The following is an 18,886-nucleotide window of genomic DNA, read 5'->3' as shown; positions in this document are numbered from 1 at the left end:
TATATAATCATTATTTGTTGCTTGCAAATGAAGCAAATCCATCAAGAGATTTGAACAAAATTTGAGAACAATAACTCCTAAAAGTTGTCGACATGTTTCACTTTGGAGCACCGTGAATGTTTTAAGAGACTAAAAGTCGTGTTATAAAAAGGTGAATAGAGATCAAAGACCCAGTGCAGCTATCACAAAATGCTTATAGCTTTATTAAAATAGACATATTAGGGAGGTTGGATAGTGAGACCAGTCATATTGTGGCATGCGGACATTCAGTTTTCACCATTTCTCCTTGCGTTTAAAAAAAAAAGAAGAAAAAAAAAGAAAGAAAAACGACACAGGAAGTTGAAAAAACAGCGACATAATGGAAACATCATCTGACCTGTACAGTTTTTGGTGATGGAGGTGAATCGACAAACTGCCTCTGACTCTGGTTCCTAAGACGACGCCACGTGTGAAGCGACTGTACAACATTAAAGTGATGTAGCGCTGCGTCACTGAGCAGCCGTTTCGTTTTGCACCACAGATTTAATTTAAAAAAAAGAAAAAAAGTGCCACTTCTCACTGTGTTTATTCGTTTCCCAGGCAACAGTGATGTCAGGACTTTTGTCTCCTACATGGACACAAAGTCAAAATTAATAAGCTGAGTTAAATAAAAAGTAAAACAAAATGAAAAAAAAAAAAAAAATCACATGCACCTCATACTTATTGAAGTTTTTCCAACTGGTACAATTCAGTCATTTTTCTAAAACCATATTATTCATCTCTAAATATATAGACTCTGAGAGCAACGATAAGTATTAAACCTTCTGTAATAAAGTGATTAGGATCTAAAAGCACAGGAGGAAAATACAAAAAAAAAAAAAAAAACCTGTGATGCCGAAACTCGATGAGAAGCGTTGACGTAACAACTGTAACGACCATCACAGTAAAAGACGAGAGGCAACATGAATGTTCACTGTTCGACGACGTCAGGCCAAAGTCATAAGGCGAATAGCAGCAACGTGGCGGAGGAGTCTACATGTGCTCCAACCTCTTATGTTTTCTTTTTTTTATTTACTTCATGATGAGTAGAAATATATTGCACTTTGAAAAGACAAACTGAAAAAAATATAATAATCTCACAGGTAACGACGACGACGACGACGACAGCGGCGACGACAGCGATGACGAGTTCCACCGACGAGAGTTCATGCAAGTGGTTGATGGGCCTCTCTGCGCTCCGAGGCGTCTTTTGAGGTGAAGTCGACCACGGGGGGCGAAGCTGAATCTCTGTGGCGAAAAGTTAACGACCATCCAGCAGCGGCGGAGATGGCGAGCTGCACTTCTTCTTCTTTTTGTTTTGTTTTTGAGACAGAGAGAGGGAGAGAGAGAAGTGATTCGTATACTGGCAAACAAACGTCTCCCTTTGTGGCGTCTCAGAGCTGCCCGCCACCCGTCCTCCTTCCTCTGTCCTCGTTCCTCCGTCCTTCATCCTGCTCCGCTCGTGGTTCTTGTTCTTGACCCGAAAATGTTTTAATAAAAACAAACAACCCAAAAAAAACCGAAATCACTTTTCTCGTAGGACGCAGACGCCGGCGTCGCAGCGCTGCGTCGCCATGGAGGTGACGACCTCCCAGGAGTCGATCACCGGGTCGTAACATTCGATGCTGCTGAGCAGCGAGTTCCCGTCGTATCTGGAGGGAGAGGAGAGAAAACTTGAGTTTAAAACCATGACAACCGACAAAGTTCAACACTGAGCTGCAGCTGAAACCTCTAAAGTTTATTTAAAGGGATAGTTCAACATTTTGGCAAGTTGGCCCATTGCCATAATCCCTATAGTCATAGCAGTAGGTTCGTTACCTTTTATTGTCGGTGCAAGCTATTTTTAGAACGGCGGAGCAGAGCCGTGAGCTGCTCAGAGCTACGCTACGGAGGCTCATGGGATTTCTTGGTTTCCCTCATCAAACTCATCAAATACACAATCCAACAACTCCAAAACGCTCTGGTGGACAAGTTGTGACCTGCACATTCACCACGCTATGAGATAATAACACAACGTTATGAGACAGAGTTGTTTTAGAGGGAAATTCATGCAAAACCACTGATGCACATTCCTGTCTGGGGCAGTTTTTCATCAAGCAGTCTCTGCATTTCCCTCTAAAACAACTCTGTCTGGTAACGTTCTGTTATTATCTCATAGCGTGGTGAATGTGCAGGTCACAACTTGTCCACCAGAGCGTTGTGGAGTTGTTGGATTGTGTATTTGATGAGTTTGATGAGGGAAACCATGAAGAAATCCCATGAGCCTCCGTGGCGTAGCTCTGAGCAGCTCACTGCTCTGCTCCGCAGTTCTAAAAATAGCTTGCACTGACAATTAAAGGTAACAAACCTACTGCTATGACTATAGGGATTATGGCAATGGGCCAATTTGCTCAAAATGTTTAACTATCCCTTTAAAAGTCCTGTTGAAACTGGTCGAGTGTCAAACGGCAGCTCTCTTGGTGAAAAGCTGCTTCTACACAGACACAATCAATATCCAGATAAACCTAAGAAACTCGTCTGATAACAAGAGAAGATCAAACTTCATAATTTACCGACGTCATCATCATTAGAATAAATCATCTACAAAAAAACTAAAATCTGTATGCGATGTCGAGCTATGAACACCTTCATTCAGAGGTGAACACAGACCAGATGTTGACGGAGGAGGAAGGAGACAGGGTGACTTTACCGTAGGTTTGGACAAGTTCAATTTAAGACTTTAAGTTAAGATGCCACTTTAAAAAATTTAAGATAATATAACTCTTTACAATTAAAGGCACTGGATCTGCACAGTAATTGTTTTAATACAAATCAATATTTCATGCTGCAAACTCATATTTTAATCTAGTTTTTATATTTTTCTCCCTTTTTTCCTGTACTTTCTTTTATTATTTTTTCTTGCTTTTAATTGTATGTTTTATGTTTCCAATGTTTATAATTTGGGGTTTTATTTTAATTTTTTAAATCTATATTTTTATGGGGGTTTTTCCATTTCCAATTCTTTACTGTTAAATGTTTTGTTTTTTTGTAAAGAACATTGAGTTGCCCCTTATTTTTTCATAGCATCACATGCTGTAAATGCAAGGACGGGGCAAAAATAATGTTTATTCAGCACACACCACAAGTTTTTTGCGGCAACGTGAATATGAGTTCACGACGATCATTTGAAGGCAGCAATACTTAAAAGCTTATCAATCTGGATTTAAGACAATTTGATACTTTTTAAAGCCTTTTATTAGTCAATTTATATTTAAGACTTTTTAAGGTCGCCCTGGGAAAGATGTTTTCAAAGATCTGAACGCAGCTCTGCAGAAGGTTTAGAAGAAATCTGACTAAAAAAGCTATGTTAAAAGCTTTAACACTTGATAGAGTCACGTTACATGTTGGTTTCTCTGTTTTTTTGCTTTTATTTGATCCGCTGACGCCTCTGGGAAGTCGACTTGTTGATGAACACGACGCTGCCTGCTGCTAATGATTATTTGTACAGTCAAAAAGAAAATACGCCCACCCCGGCATTAACAGAAAAAGAAAAAAAGAAAAGATGAATGTCTGCCGAGGGCGAGTTGCTTCAGGTTCCTGTGAGACATCGAAACTCGATACAAATATTCCAGTGAGAGCAAATCTGAAGGATTATCGTTATCACAAGGCTGCACGGCAAGTCATGAGACGAAGAGACAAAATGATCCTGGGACGTTATCACTGAGCAATGATATTTATCAGTGATGGTTTCAGTAACAACGGGGAGTTAATGAGGGAAACAGAAGCATCAATACAGTAAGTGGCTTGTGCGGACGAGTGGACTGAACTCATTTAACTGAAGCTGGTCTGAGCAAAGTTCAATATGCAGACGTGTAAAGATTCATCGATTCAGTGATCAATGAATCAATAGCATTGATCCAAAAATAACAACGTAAATCAGACTTTTATTTTGAAATTCCCCTGGAACATCTGCCGAGTGATCTGCTGCGATTTCATATTTGGTTTGCAGAGTTGGTGTGTGGTCCTAAAAACCTAAAAAATATCTACTTTTAAATTCATTAAAATCTTGATATAAATAAGAACTTGATGTTTTAGTTTCTTTTTATTGAACATGGAAACTGTACGTAACTGTTGTTGTTAGTGAATAGGAGGATTTTTTAGAGATTATTTTCCATTTAAATCTCTAGCTGAGCTCAGAAATAAAACTGTAACATTAATAAAATTATATTTTAGTTGTTTTTAGAGACTTGTTATGAATGGAAGAGATGTGTGTTAAAGGGACAACGAGGAGTTTCTATTCGGTTATAAAAAAGTCTCACGTTAATGTGGATGAATCTCCGCTACCCACACTTGTTAATGGGCCCATTTTCGATAAATATATCGTTCTGTCTCTATCGTTATTTTGTTATTATTAGTGGTGGCGGAAATGCTGGTCGAGCCGACCAGCGTTTCCTTCGTGGCGAGTCATGAGAATAACGCAGCCAAATCGCCGTTTATGGTCGGAACTACGACGGTACGTGAACCTCTTTGAACCTCTGACTTTAATTATTGATGAATGAAAACATGAGTCCGTCTTGCGCCGGGTCAAATAATTTCACGGTGCGCGCAGAGGCTCATAAATGTAGTGGGAAAACGCTTCGCTTTTCCAAAACTCCTCGTCCCTTTAAATCTCCTATCGATCACTGATCAAATCCAAATCAAATTGTGACATATTTTGTGATATCGACAAATATCAAATCGTTGCCCACTGAGCTGATACAATAGGGACTTTAAACAACGGCGGATTCGTATCATATGTATATTCGTAGTATGGCCCCATCATTACACAGGATATACTATATTTACTATATACACCATATATACTATATTTTAATGCTGCCCGATTAATCAAATTGTGATGTCACGCTGTGCGATTACGTAATTGCACAAAAGTCTGTGATTTTTGACTTAGTGTAAATAAATGTGCATATACGTGTGAGCCTGTAAACGGGACAATCTCTCCTGTAGTGTGAGTCTGCTGATGTGTGCAACGGTAGCAAACTGGCATTACATGATTACAGCGCGTTTGGACCTGAATAGTGTTACACAGAGCAAACTGTGACGCAGTGCGTTTAAAACACTGCAATATTTTTTGCCTGTTGGGGCGAACGACCAGAAAGCTCCGGTGTTTGGTTTTCTTTTCTTTTCTTTTTACGGTAACGGTCACACTCATCTGTCGTCTCCTCTCTTCTCCTCCGTTGTCTGTGTGGTGGGTGTGTCTGTGTAACCGGTGTGAGTGAAGCACCTGTGTGTGCTGTGAGAGAGGAGGGAGGGGGGAGAAATGCATTGTGATAAATGTAATGACAGGATGGCAATGCAGTAGATTATGAAACTAATATAAAGAACACCCAAATATACTATAAGGGAAACACTGAGTTAACAAGGAGAGGTTTCAGAAAATGATCTGCACACTGGACCAAAAGTACTTTTATTTAGGCTATTTTGAATATGAACTTATTTGGAAAACACTATTGGAAAACCCCCAGGTTTTGTATTTTTTGTTAGGTAAAATGTGTATGTTTGAGTTGAGAAATACACTCCTAAAATCTATCGTTATTTTCTGTATCGTCCTTGATAATCAAGCAAGACTCATTACAGCATTCATTTACAATATTGTAATCGCACATTTTTATCAAATAGTACAGCACTACTATATTTATATTATAACTTATACACTATGTACAATATGTCTGTTATTCTGTTTAGTGAGATGACATTTAAAGGGATAGTTCAACATTTTGGCAAATTGGCCCATTGCCATAATCCCTATAGTCATAGCAGTAGGTTCGTTACCTTTGATTGTCGGTGCAAGCTATTTTTAGATCGGCGGAGCAGAGCGGCGAGCTGCTCAGAGCTACGCTACGCAGGCTAATGGTATTTCTTGGTTTCCCTCATCAAACTCATCAAATACACAATCCAACAACTCCAAAACGCTCTGGTGGACAAGTTGTGACCTGCACATTCACCACGCTATGAGATAATAACAGAGCGTTACCAACCAGAGGTAAATTCATGCAAAACCGCTGATACGCGTTGCCTTCAGGGACAGTTTTTCATCAAGCAGTCTCTGCATTTGCCTCTAAAACAACTCTGTCTGGTAACGTTCTGTTATTATCTCATAGCGTGGTGAATGTGCAGGTCACAACTTGTCTACCAGAGCGTTTTGGAGTTGTTGGATTGTGTATTTGATGAGGGAAACCAAGAAATCCCATTAGCCTCCGTAGCGTAGCTCTGAGCAGGTAACAAAGGTACTACTGCTATGTCTATATGGATTATGGCAATGGGACAATTTGCCAAAATGTTGAACTATCCCTTTAAAGGGAAATATCTGTTTAAATAATGCAACATAAAATTGATTAAAGTATGTCTTAATGTCATACGTAGAACGACAGCTCATATTAATTATATGGCTCATATTAACAGACCTGTAGATGCAGGTTTGTATAGAACCAGCTTAGTGGAGGAATAATTACACCTTTAAATGTCATCATACTGCATATGTGATGTGTGTGTGGGAGTTTAAATAAGTTACAGCCACAGAGAGGAGGACAAGAGGACGCTCGTTCTTACCCGGCGATGGCGTACAGTCGTCCACGGAGAACCGTGGCTCCTACGTAACAGCGAGGCGTCGTCATGCTGGCCACGGTGGTCCAGTAGTCCGTCCTGATGTTGTAGACCTCCACAGAGTCCAGGTGGGAAACGCCGTCGAAGCCTCCCACCACATAGATGTGGTCGTTGAGTAACGCCACTCCGGCTCCTGACGACAGAGGAGAACAAGTCTCAAGATAAAAACAGAGTCACACTCACAGTTTTACACTGACTTTGTTCCTACGTCTGTTAAAGGGATAGTTCACTCACACTTATCTACTCACCCTCATGTCGACTACGGGCTGGGAGAAGTTTCAGAGTCCTCGTGTCTTCTCTGAGTTACAGGGGGTCTCGGCGTAGCAGTGCATGTCCATATGACGGTTGCAAATGGATACCAACTGTCTTCGTAACAAAAAGACACACCAAAAAACATCCAAATACCTCCATAGTGCTCGTATGTAATATGTGAGATTTGTGAGATTTGCGCCGGCGTCAGTGCGATTACTGACGCCGGAGCAAATCGCGTGAGATTTGGACGGACCAGGAAGAGGAGCTTCCGCTACAAAATAAGCTTGAAATATAGACTTATTTAATTTTTTTCGGAACAATTTCGCATTTTGGGGCTTCAATACAAGACGGACATTACATACGAGCAGCATGGAGGTATTTAGATGTTTTTTGGTGTGTCATTTTGTTATGAAGACAGTTGGTATCCATTTGCAACCGTTATATGGACATGCACTGCTACGCCGAGACCCCCTGTAACTCAGAGAAGCCACGGAGGACTCTGAAACTTCTCCCAGCCCTTAGTCGACATGAGTAGATAATGAGTGCAATTTGAATTTTGGGTGAACTATCCTTTTAACCTCACCCACCTGAGCGCTTGGTGGCCATCGGCGTGACGCTGGTCCAGTGTCCCGTGTGGGGGTCGTACCGCTCCACTGAGTTCAGGATGTTCAGTCCGTCATAACCACCTGAGAGGAGACGACAGAGACGCGACATGTTCAGGGACGTTATTGTAATTTTATGATCATCAATAATCCAAGTATGACTCTGCTGCTGCACATATTTCAACCTGTACAAACTCACTGGTGCATCAATACCGATATTTAGATCAGATATCGGCCCAGATAATTGACTAAAAAGCCAGATCGGGTTTTGGAGAATGAGGCCGATCCATGACGCCGATCTATTAACTTCACTTCTACGTTTATGACCCGTTCTACATCACGTTTTAGCAACAACAAACAGAGCAACAATGTTTTACAAAGTTAGGAAAGTAATGTTGAAGTCAAGCCTGATGCCTTCACTGTCTTGAAGGTTTACAGATCGGAAAGACGGATCTTTCCAACCTCCGACTTGAAAAAGCGCAATCGAACCCCACCTCAAGCCGGAGAAAAAAAATCAACCCGGACTTTGCCAAGAAAGTTGTCTGACGTCACACAACAATCTGCACCCGTGCAGAGGCACAACGTCAACGGTAAAACATCAATTAAAATGCATTTAAATGCCAAAATACATTGAAACGTTCTCTTTTAAATTGTATTTGTGCCCTTTGTAAAGTTTTTATGCCTCACATGATGCAGTTTGAATGCAAAGTTTGTCCCGGTCCGCCATGTTTTTGGTTATTCTGGCGTGGTCAGGTGCGTCTCTTTGAACGCTGTGAAGACTCGAACGCAGCATAAGCCCAGATTTGAATCCCTAATTAACTACAGTTTGTGAGTACACTACTTATTATTGACAGGGTTCTTCCTTATTTTTCAACATTGGGTTGTATTATTAGAAAAATTCTCTGGTTTCAGCTTCTGCACTGCACCAACTTTCTGCTTTTCTTCTCCTCTTATTTGACGGTAAATCCAACATCGATGGAGATCTGAGGATTTGTTGGACAAAGTGAGAACTATCTTTTTTAACCAGTTCCCCACCCTTGAAGGTAAAGTTGACACAGAGCTGAAGTCTCTGCTGTTTGGCTTCGTGCAGCTTCATGCTGTGTGACCTGCAGCGAGTCGACGGTGTTTGCTGCTGCTCCTGCTGAGCTGTCAGTTAACTCAGGGTCTCTGCAGGTTTCTGCTCACCTGACTCTGTGCAGCTTCTTCATTAAATCCAAACAGTCCGACACAGCGACGCACTGCTCCTCTCTGACTCTAAAGTCTCTGTAGCTCATCAGCCGAGCCCGGAACTCGCCGTCATGGACCAGAAACGACGGCGGCGTTTGGTCACGACTCACGAGTCAAAACGAGGGACAAAATCGCGTATCTCGCGTTTGGTCGCGCGTCAAAACTCGAGTGTGAAAAAAGCGTTCCTCTTGTTTGGTGGGAACACCCACAAGGGGGTTGTGGGTGTTCAAAACACGATGAAATAGACGAAGACGCGATGGTCCCGTCGCCCAAAAAAAATCGCGTGTACCGCGTCGCCCAGTGCGAATTCGCGCCTAATTGCGTCTTTGCGTTACGGCCTTTTACACCGCGGACGTAACAAATAAACGGTTACGGTGTGAACGAACAACATAGAACAGGACCAGACGTGGCGTTGCTTCCTCTTTTCACCGACAGCTCCACGCTCCCTTACTTACACTAACTACTGTTATTGTTGAGGCCAGAGAATTGTGGGATTTGTAGTTTTTGACCAATCGCAGGTTGTGCTCTTTCTTTTTTGTGATTTTCCCGGTTCACGTCATGTATTTTTTTTAGGGGCAAATGCGAGTGAAATGCTCGCCCATGGTGGGCATAAGAAAATTTAAGACCTGTCTAAAATTATTTAAGACTTGAACACAATAATTCAACAAATTTAAAGACATTTTAAGGCCTAAAATTTAGATTTTCAAATTTTAGACTTTTTAAGACCCCGCGGATACCCTGTAACTATTACAGCATCTACTCTGTGTATAATATGTGACGTCTGGGATGGAAATGAGATGAATAAATCCACCTGTAGCAGACTTCAGTGTCTCCAGTGATGATTTGAAGTTGGTGCTAATGACGTCTTTGTTTTTATTTATGTTGTTTCATTAAGTTTCCAGTTTATGTGAATCAATCATATCCAGTTAAACAGCACCTCGAGCATCTGTGTGGAGAAATTAAAACCAGCGAGCTGCTGCTGCTGCTGCGATGTGGCGTGTGTTTTATTTCTGGGTTCGGTTCAGCTGTGAGAAATAACTGAATGAGGTTAATTATGTTTTTTTTTGTCTTGTTTTGTTTTGCTTGCAGCTTATGAGGTGCTGACGGAGCTCTTTTCATTTTCCCTGTGTTTAAATGGGTTGTTTCTCTTAGCTCTCAGCTCTGAGCACAGGGTTAGCGTAACGTCGTCTTCCTGCTTTAATCAAATAAATAAATCACTAGATGCTGTTTCTGTGTGAGATTCTTTATGTTTCGCTGCAGACCGACTTGTTTCTTTATGCTTTCAAGGCTTTTAAACCAACAAAACTAGATTTTTGTACAACAAAGAAAAAACAGCAGCAGCGTCTGAACCGTCTGTTTGTGGATCTCAGTATCTGAGGGAAACTTTCCCAGCAGGACCAGAGTGAAGTCTAGTTGTGTCTCTGACAAAGTCAACAAAGAACTAGAAATGGAGTGAGGTCGAGGTTTCAGCTTCTCGAATGTAATTTCATTTCATTTTTTTGGTGTTAACTGAACCTCTTTGGGTTTAGGCCTGACGCTCCACCTCACTACACCGTCTCATTGTTTTCTGACATTTTTTTTTAAACCAGATTAGATGAGAAATTAGCAAATACAAAACAAACCGATCCAGCTCTGATACGACAGGATTATTCTTCTCCATACCTAGACAGTATATCAGCCCGCTGGCCACCACCAGACCAGCTCCCTCTCTAGCCGTCTGCATATCTCCCAGCATGCTCCACTGGTCGATGTTTGGGTCATATCGCTCCATGCTGGTGTGACGCCGGCTGCCGTCGAACCCTCCGGCCACGTAGATCATATCTGATGAAAAGAAGATGAGACGGAACAAATAGAGAAGTATAAAAACTGCACAGGTTATGTTCAAGGCAAGTAATAAACTATTACCTGGACACATACAGAAAATGTTTTTTGGAATAGAGGGGGGCTATAATTCAAGGGACATCTCAACTTAAAAATGTGGCGTATACGCACGACAAGAAAGAGCTACTGTGTATCTCAATTTATGGCGGAAAATTATGGAATAATTTAAGCCAAAACATAATCATTTCAAAAGGAAAAATAAGGAGGTAATTTTTACTAGGTATAGAAACATTGATGGGTGAAGAATGAGAGTGTAAATGTATGAATTTGGATTTGTGTGCATACATTTAGGTGTAGGTGTATATTCACATGTACATACTGTATGTGTGTAAATAGGACTGTATATGGGTTGTATATAGAGACATATTGGCTGAATATGAATGCATAGTGATCTGTATATGGGTGTATGTATGTCTCAAATAGATTATATATCATTTTTTTTGTTAGTTTGATGTATTGATAAGTAACATTGACAATAATTATTAGAGGATAATATGATAAAAAGCACAAGGAGTAGGAGCATATAAGTTTTTTTTTTACTTCTTCCTACTCCCTTTCACATGTTAAGATTGCTAACATGTTTGAAAGGAGGAGTCGTGTCAGAGGAAATACTTATTCATCAACTTTTATTTTATTTTATTTTTTCGCTTCTTCTTGTTGTTTTCTTTGTCTTTTGTCAGTCTCTATTTATACTACCTTACATGTTTGAAATAAAGGCTTCAATGAATAAATAAATCTTACACCTGTCCGTGCAGGTCTGAAATAACTCCCTCACCTCCGAGCGTCGTGGCCCCTGCGAGGCCGCGCCGCACGTTCATGGTGGCGACGGTGTACCAGACGCCGTCCTCGTCCGCCGTGTAGTCCAGACACTCCACGGAGCTGAGCCTCGACCGGCCGTCGTAGCCTCCGATCACGTAGACCCGGTCGTGGAGCGACACCGTGGCCACGTATCGTCTCTTTCTTGCGATGTTCTGTCCAAGACAAAACGGGCGTCGTGTGAGATCAAACACAACGACAGTCACTCGGCTCTCGACCATCGCCGTGTTGCTCGGTTACTCACAGGGAGGAAGCTCCACTCTTGTGTTTTCGGATCATATTTCTCCACGATGTCGATCGGTGACTGTTGGCTGCCGAACCCTCCGATAACCAACAGGACTTCTTTGGCACCTGAAAAGACACACGACAATCTGTTTATTGGTATTTTCAAATAGAACAGATAATTATTAGATATATTTTTCTTCTTTTATAATAATACTCCATTTCAAACACTGCTTTCTTATTTACTGATGTTGCTGTTTATTATCTGTGCTCTTGTCTGCTGCTGCAACCCTGTGCATTTCCCCATCGTGGGACGGATAAAGGATTATCTTATCATATAAACATTACAGTAGCATTGGTCAGTGGAGAAATGATGAGTCCCAAAAAAAAAAAAAAAAAGAGAAGAGAGCCAAGAAAGGACAAATACTACAAACTAAAGGACAAGTCAAAGACTAAAGATAAGAGCTTAATAACATAGAATTGTAAAGATATATGAATAATAACAACATAAAGTAAAATAAAATAAATAAACAAAAAAAAGAATAAAGTAATAGCTGCTGGTCAGTTCGAGGTCATGCCACAACTTTAATAAGACTACTGAAATACCAAATGAGTCACTCGGGAATAACTGGAAAGTCCAGCTCTTGGAACGGACATAAAACAGGATCCTGCATCTTATAAAATGTTCTAGGGGAGCTCGTCAAAACGCTCCTAATGTTTTCAAGTCTAACAAAGTTATCAACACAGACATCAGTATCTAAAAAGCAAATAAAGAAACATCTTGGAAGACAACACATGTGTACACACACTGGGTTTTATGTAGGCTTATGTGAGTTTTCTTGATTTGTTTTGCCTCTTTATTTCATAACCACTGTGCATTGGAGTGTCTTATATATGTTCTTTGATTTAGGATGACGATTCATACCTATTGTAAAGATTTAATAATAATTTAATTCAAGGTTTTGTTGACTTATTCATTTCGTGATTGTAAATGTACTGTATGTCTTAAATGTGTTACCCCAGTAAGACTAGCTGTGCTCTAGAGCAGTGGTTCTCAAAGTAGGCTTAAACTTTCTTTTTGAGTTTTTTTTTTTTTTTTTTACTTTTTATTTATTCATTTAATAAAATCTTACCACTTTTTTCTAGATTTTTTTGGAAAATTTTTACCACTTCTTCCTAGAAGTGTTTGAACGTTTTTGGAGAAATTGTACCACTTTTTTCCCCCAGAAATGTCTCTACAATATTGAGCAGCCCTAATTTGAATGTACAAAAAAGTAACGTTCTTCAGTCTCAGAATAAATTATTTGTGTATTTCTGGTGTTTGCTTCAAAATTTTGTCCAATGAGGGTCCATGGTCTAATGTGTGTCAATTTCGGGATCCTCCTTGATGTGAAAAAGTTTGAGAACCACTGCTCTCTAGAGCACAGCTAATGGGGATCCTCACAAATAAACAATTATCCATAATGTATACGAAGGAGGAGTTGGACATTTCCACTTGAGTAAAATCAAACCTCTCACTAATAAGGTAACAAAGGCTGTAAGAGCAGCGTCTGAGGAGGAAAGTGGTGTTGTGGATGGAGGTGCACCAAAATCAATCAGTTTTCTATCAATGTGGATTATAAAATTCATACACAAGAGTTCTGGTAAACAGGATCGTTACCTAATCTGGCTTGTGTGCGTGGGCCCTGCATTTCACTCCTCAGCTCCGGTCTTAAGTGGAATTTCTTGGCCTCGTCGACGAGGTCTCGACACGGCAGGCTGCAGCGAATCAGGGGCTGGAACGTGTCAAAACAAGCGTAATTATGACAGCACACTCCAATAAATACATCAACACATGCTCATTTACTTGGAAGCTCGGCATGTAATTATTATCACACGCTGCAAAAAAACCTCCTGCTGCTGCTGCTGGAGTGTGTCGCCCGGTGGCTCACCTCGGCATCAATGACATCTGTAATGTAGCGCGGGGTCAGCAGCGGCATTCGAACAAACTCCAGCATGTCGGGCAGGTAGGGCTCTCGCTCTTTTCGGTTGTGTTTCACCCAGTTCAACACGGCTTCAAACACGGGCTCCTCCGAGTCCACCTGAAAACACAGCGGGAGGAAATCACAGCTGCATTAAAGACACAATAATTGCACCTTATTTCTAACATAAAATACGATCATTTGGGTCAGAGGTTAGCAGGTCAACCTACAGACGCCGGATGTTGATAACAGCTAACCCCGGACTCAGAGGGGAATAGCACTAGCATATCATAACAAAATATTGGTGAAATGAACGAGTTTCGTGGCAGATAATGTGTTATTTAGAGACTGCATTGCGTTGCCCTGTAGACTCATATTATATGGACATACGCGGCTCTCGGCTGAAGCTAATTTCGTCAGAATGACTTATAAAGACACTAAAGTTATCTGGGTGAGTAAATGATCGTATTTTATGCTAGAAATAAGGTCCAGATTGTAAAAAACGGTAATTATCCTTTAAGATCTCACTTTAAATTCTTCACATGCTAAATCCCAGTTACAGAGGGCACATCACGCGTGACTGTGATTTACATGTATGGTCTAGCCTTATGTTAAAAAAAACAACAAGAAAAGTGACAGGAAGAGGCATCGGAGGGAACTGATGATCTATAAATCATGGTGTGATAATGACTGTGTTTTCACAAAGCAAAGCGTGTGGTTTGGGTTTAGGAATTTCCTGAGAACAAAAGGAAAACTTAAATCAGATTCTCTTCTCTGCAATTTCATTGTCAGCCCCCGATCTGTAAACCTGAGTGGGACTGTAAGGGGGAGAAGGAGGAGGAGGAGGAGGAGGAGGAGGAGGAGGAAGGGGGGCACAGAGTGAGATTACAGCAGGTTGGTACTTGCTTTTCTCTTTTCACACTCTCTGTGTTTGAGAGACAATATGAAAACTGTCAAGGGATCAGGACGTCTTTTTTGGCATCTTCACATCATTAGCTGAGTTTCCATTACAGGTTTTCACAAAATAGAAGAGATATTTCTAAAATTTTCGAGTAAAATTGCTATTTGCAGGTGTTTCCATTGAAAGGTGTTATTTGCGAATGAGCCGTAATTCTGGTAAAGCCAAAAGGTCTCACAACTGTGACAGAAGGAAGTACTGTCTGGTTATTCACACGGACACGTTACTGTCTGACACCTGAGTTATCAGAGTTGAATGATTGTTTTATTAAAATAACCCGGTTGGGTGGGCAGTATGGAGGTATCTGGATGTTTCATAGTGTGTGTTTTGGACGATTCAAAAGTGAGCTCTATCCGCCACCTTTATATGAAAACCTGTTGCCAGCCGGACCACCCCTGGAACTCCTAAAGCGTTTTGATGACTCTGAAAGTTCTCCAAACCCTTCCTTGGCATTAGGGATGTCACGATTATACATTTTCTTGGTATGATTATTGTCAGAGAAATAATCACGGGGTTACGATTATCATGATTATCAATTATTAACATTAATTAATTTCACAACACTATGAATGTGTAAAATCAATAATCATAATTACATTACTCATTGTTTACACTAAATATTTCAAGTATCTATTAATATATGACCAATTCTTAATCCCCAAGAGGAAGGGTTTGAAATATTCAGTTCATAAATTGTTATCTCTACCAAATGTTTACATTTATTTTAATCGTTTTCTGTTTTGTTTTAAATATAAATGACACACTAATATTTAAATTCCAACCAATTCAATGTTACGTTAACTAAATGGACCAGTATCTGAGCGTTTACCTTTATTTTGGCGCACGTGTGTCGATATGGCTCCGACATTATATTTTTTGGGAAGTGACGGCATTTAGGATGAATTAAGTGGGCCGTTTAATAGTGAAAGCAAGTAATCATGACATCCCTACTTGGCATGACAGTGAGTAGAAAATTGGTGAATTATCGATTTTGGGTGAAGCACCCCTTTAACTTTCACAGTTACAGCAGGTAAACACACACTAGATCTGTTTCAGCACACCAAACACACACACCCACACCCACACCAAAAAGCTCAGTGAGTTCTCCTACCTGGATTTCGTCACATTTTATGAGCTTCTCCACTTCGGTCTGGCTGAGCAGCATGAACTCCTCGTGCTGCACCACCTCGGAGAAATGCTTTTGGGAGAAGAGCTCAGCTGCCTGCATCAGGTCAAGGCAATTGTGAGTTTCGGCAAAGTCACGAATACCCAGACAGTTGGAGGGATCAAGCTGACTCTCCAAAAAATCACAACATGCTCTTTTCACCCCTGGGGAGAACAAATATACAAGTTTTATATATACATATATATATTTGTATTTGCACATGTGTATCATTGAAAAGCAGCATGATTGTAAAAATAAATCTGAACTTAGAAATGTCTAAACTGAGATACTTGATGTGGAAAACAGTGGTTTTGTTCTGGAAGCGGGTGGTGTTAACTTTAGCCCTAAGTGAGTAAAAGGATGAACAGATTGATTCTGATTCTGGTTCTGGTTCACAGATGTCCATAATAACGCTGGCTATACAACTTACAAATAACTCCTTCAAGACTTTGGAAGACTTTTGTGTCTTTTTTTAAAATACCACAATGACATTTAATACCTGCTTCTTATTTATACTGGCCAAAATATGACAGTATAAAAACCAGCAGGGATGAGAGGATTATTTATCACAAGACAAGCACATTCTCCAAACAATTAAATTAACCCTGACCCACAAAGAAGAGCAGGGCTCCAGACTGCTCCTACATTTTGAGACAGTTCAAGAAAAATTTTCATCTACTTGTGCATGTACGACCAGTAAAGTTGCTCTTTTATTTTTAGCACTGGTGAAACATAAAAGGAAGGAAAGAATCTGGAATTTGTCATTACAGGTGTCAGACCAATGTGTGTGAGGATCATGAAAGAGAAGGAAATGTGAATATTTGATTTGCAAGTGGATTTACAGTGTGCGCCCCTGAATTTTCCGCTTGCGCTCCTAAAATTTTAAAAAGGTATAATGTGTAGGAATTCCCCCCATCTAGCGGTGCGGTTGCATATCTGAACGTATTCTTGATGTTGCATTCACGTGAAATCGGGCAGACGTCAGACAGACAACAGACGCTGCATGTAACAGGATAAACAAGCGTCTATGTAAACAAGTGGTCCGCCAGCACGAGGCAAAACAATACAGGCCTGACAATATGTTGTCATGGTGATGTCGTATTGTTTACCTGACCCAAGTTTTACCGTCTTTCTCTCGTCGAGTAAAATGACATCCGGTTGGTTTGCCGACGGCCGTCTGCCTGACTGCACCTGAATGCAACACCAGTGCCTCCGCCCTTCCTCACACTACACAGTGGTGACAGTTTTAACAGGCGCTACCTGGAAAACTTTCCCCCCGAGCCGACAGCTCCGCTGAGTTTCCGTGGTTACCTACGGTCACGCTGCCACTCAACGTAAAAAATGGCGATGCAACATGGCCGCCTCGGTTCAGTGCGTCGCCCACTTATGTATTTGTAACGACTTGTAACAACTCATTCTAAGGTACGAGCTTTCATTTGTATGCGGGTGTGATTCGACTCCAGTGAAATACGTATTTATGAAAGAAATATTTGATTTTTGCTAATAAAAAGCCAAACATACTGGGGCTTTAAGTTAGGGGTAAAAAAAAATCTCCTAGTAAAAAATGTTAGTCTGGAGCCCTGAAGAGTGAATCAAAAATAGGAAAAATAGAGGGTGAAAGGTAGAGTATGTTCCCGAATGTTTAAGAGAATAGCACCACATGTGACGTTTCGGGCCCGGGCCCTTCATCAGACATTGACGGTTCTTTATTGAACCTACCAGTCCACTAATAACTATATAGTTCATTACATTAATGCCATCTGGATTCATATAGGAGGTAAAAAATGGATGAATGGAGAAACTAATATAAAAAAAGGAAAATACAATTTTTGCTAAAATTAAAAATCTTAGAAGAACAGCAGAGCCTTTGGACACAGTTTATAATCACATGTCCAACAATCACATTTCTTAGTTTATAGGTGGCTTTAGGTCTTTTCAACAGCCTGAGTGAGTTCAGACACAATAACATTAACACGGCTAAATGAGAACCGCTGTATTCAGCACTTTTATAAATGTTGTGTCAAACACTTGTAAAGACCTGCAGACGCTCTGTCGCTGCAGCTGCAGCAGCAGCAGCAGCACGCTCTCGGCTCTCGTCCACCCACCTTTCAGCTGCAGCAGACACGCTGCTGGGAGAAGCTCCTGAACGTTCTCCACGGTGACTAACACTGTTTCTGTGTAGACAAAGTCCAACAGGATCTCCATGGTCGACGCATTGAGCCCCTGAATGTCGACGAAAGACTTCCCCTTTTCTGCAAGCTGAGGATCCACAAACAAAACAAAGACCATTGCTGTTAAAGGTTTACTTCAAAGCTTCAAGACTTCAGGAAAGACTAAACACAGATCATTTTAACATAACAGAACATTTTAATCAAGCCATGTGGGATAGATTTTGCAGAGCAGAGATACAATTCTTTGAAATATTTATGCGTTTGTGTTGAGGGGTCAATAAATGAAGATTTTCAGTGTTACCTCGCTGGTGAACATGGCACAAAAGTAGTCACTGCAGGCAGCCAAGACGATCCTGTGAGCTGGAAAATCTGTGCTCTCCACCCTCAGAGTGATGTCGCAGAGTGTGTTGCTCTTGCGAAGCGAGTTCATGGCGTTGAGGATGGATTTGGCGTGAGAATTGGTCATGATGTCTTTGGGAGCCATGCTGCCTTGACAATCGCTCGAGGATCTCAAACTACTCAGGGAATCTATAAAAAAATAAACAGAAAAGCACTGATGAGAGCAATCATCAGGAGGGAACAGTGAGTGAAACATATCAGCATGTTTACACACTTAAGATACTGTGTGTGTGTGTGTTTGTGTGTGTGTGCACAAGATGGGTTTGTAATGAGTGTAAAATTTCAACAGAAGACTTGTGCTGCACAGTGACACAAATAATGCACAATTTACTGAATAATACTTTCATAATAGTATATAAAACATGGGGTGGGTGGACATTTTAACAGAGTATTAGTTTTAAAAAGGCAAATCCTCACACTGGAGAAGTCAGACGCATTAAAAGTTTGGTATTTTTTGCTTAAATTGATCATAAAAGATGAATTGATTATCAGAATAATTCCAGATTGTCTCTATTTTGATTGATTTATCAATTCATCAACTATTTTTTTCTGCTCAAGATAATATTCTAAGT

The 18,886-nt window shown here is 40.6% G+C and overlaps 2 protein-coding genes across 7 annotated transcripts in view; one reads left to right on the top strand and one right to left on the bottom strand.

The window, feature by feature from the left end:
- ptpn1 (protein tyrosine phosphatase non-receptor type 1) overlaps positions 1–18,886 on the top strand; it is a 99,864-nt gene that overhangs the window by 64,031 nt on the left and 16,947 nt on the right. The gene's annotated exons all lie outside the window — the stretch shown is intronic.
- Positions 175–18,886, bottom strand: part of klhl12 (kelch-like family member 12) — a 28,045-nt gene continuing 9,333 nt past the window's right edge. For all 5 annotated transcript variants that reach the window (XM_085782795.1, XM_085782796.1, XM_085782794.1 and 2 more), the window contains 11 exons: positions 18,217–18,443; positions 17,850–18,003; positions 15,691–15,908; positions 13,592–13,741; positions 13,321–13,435; positions 11,683–11,789; positions 11,398–11,593; positions 10,404–10,562; positions 7,500–7,598; positions 6,607–6,793; positions 175–1,670 (listed from right to left, as the gene is read on the bottom strand). In XM_085782795.1, coding sequence (XP_085638921.1) covers positions 1,544–1,670; positions 6,607–6,793; positions 7,500–7,598; positions 10,404–10,562; positions 11,398–11,593; positions 11,683–11,789; positions 13,321–13,435; positions 13,592–13,741; positions 15,691–15,908; positions 17,850–18,003; positions 18,217–18,399 — 1,695 coding nt within the window. In that variant the 5' untranslated portion in view covers positions 18,400–18,443 and the 3' untranslated portion in view covers positions 175–1,543. The remainder of the gene's footprint in view (positions 1,671–6,606; positions 6,794–7,499; positions 7,599–10,403; positions 10,563–11,397; positions 11,594–11,682; positions 11,790–13,320; positions 13,436–13,591; positions 13,742–15,690; positions 15,909–17,849; positions 18,004–18,216; positions 18,444–18,886) is intronic.

This window comes from Trachurus japonicus, chromosome 7, assembly GCF_045865225.1.
Source record: "Trachurus japonicus isolate A0001 chromosome 7, Traja_1.0".
Taxonomy (NCBI): domain Eukaryota; kingdom Metazoa; phylum Chordata; class Actinopteri; order Carangiformes; family Carangidae; genus Trachurus; species Trachurus japonicus.
This window is presented reverse-complemented; position numbering and strand designations above follow the sequence as displayed.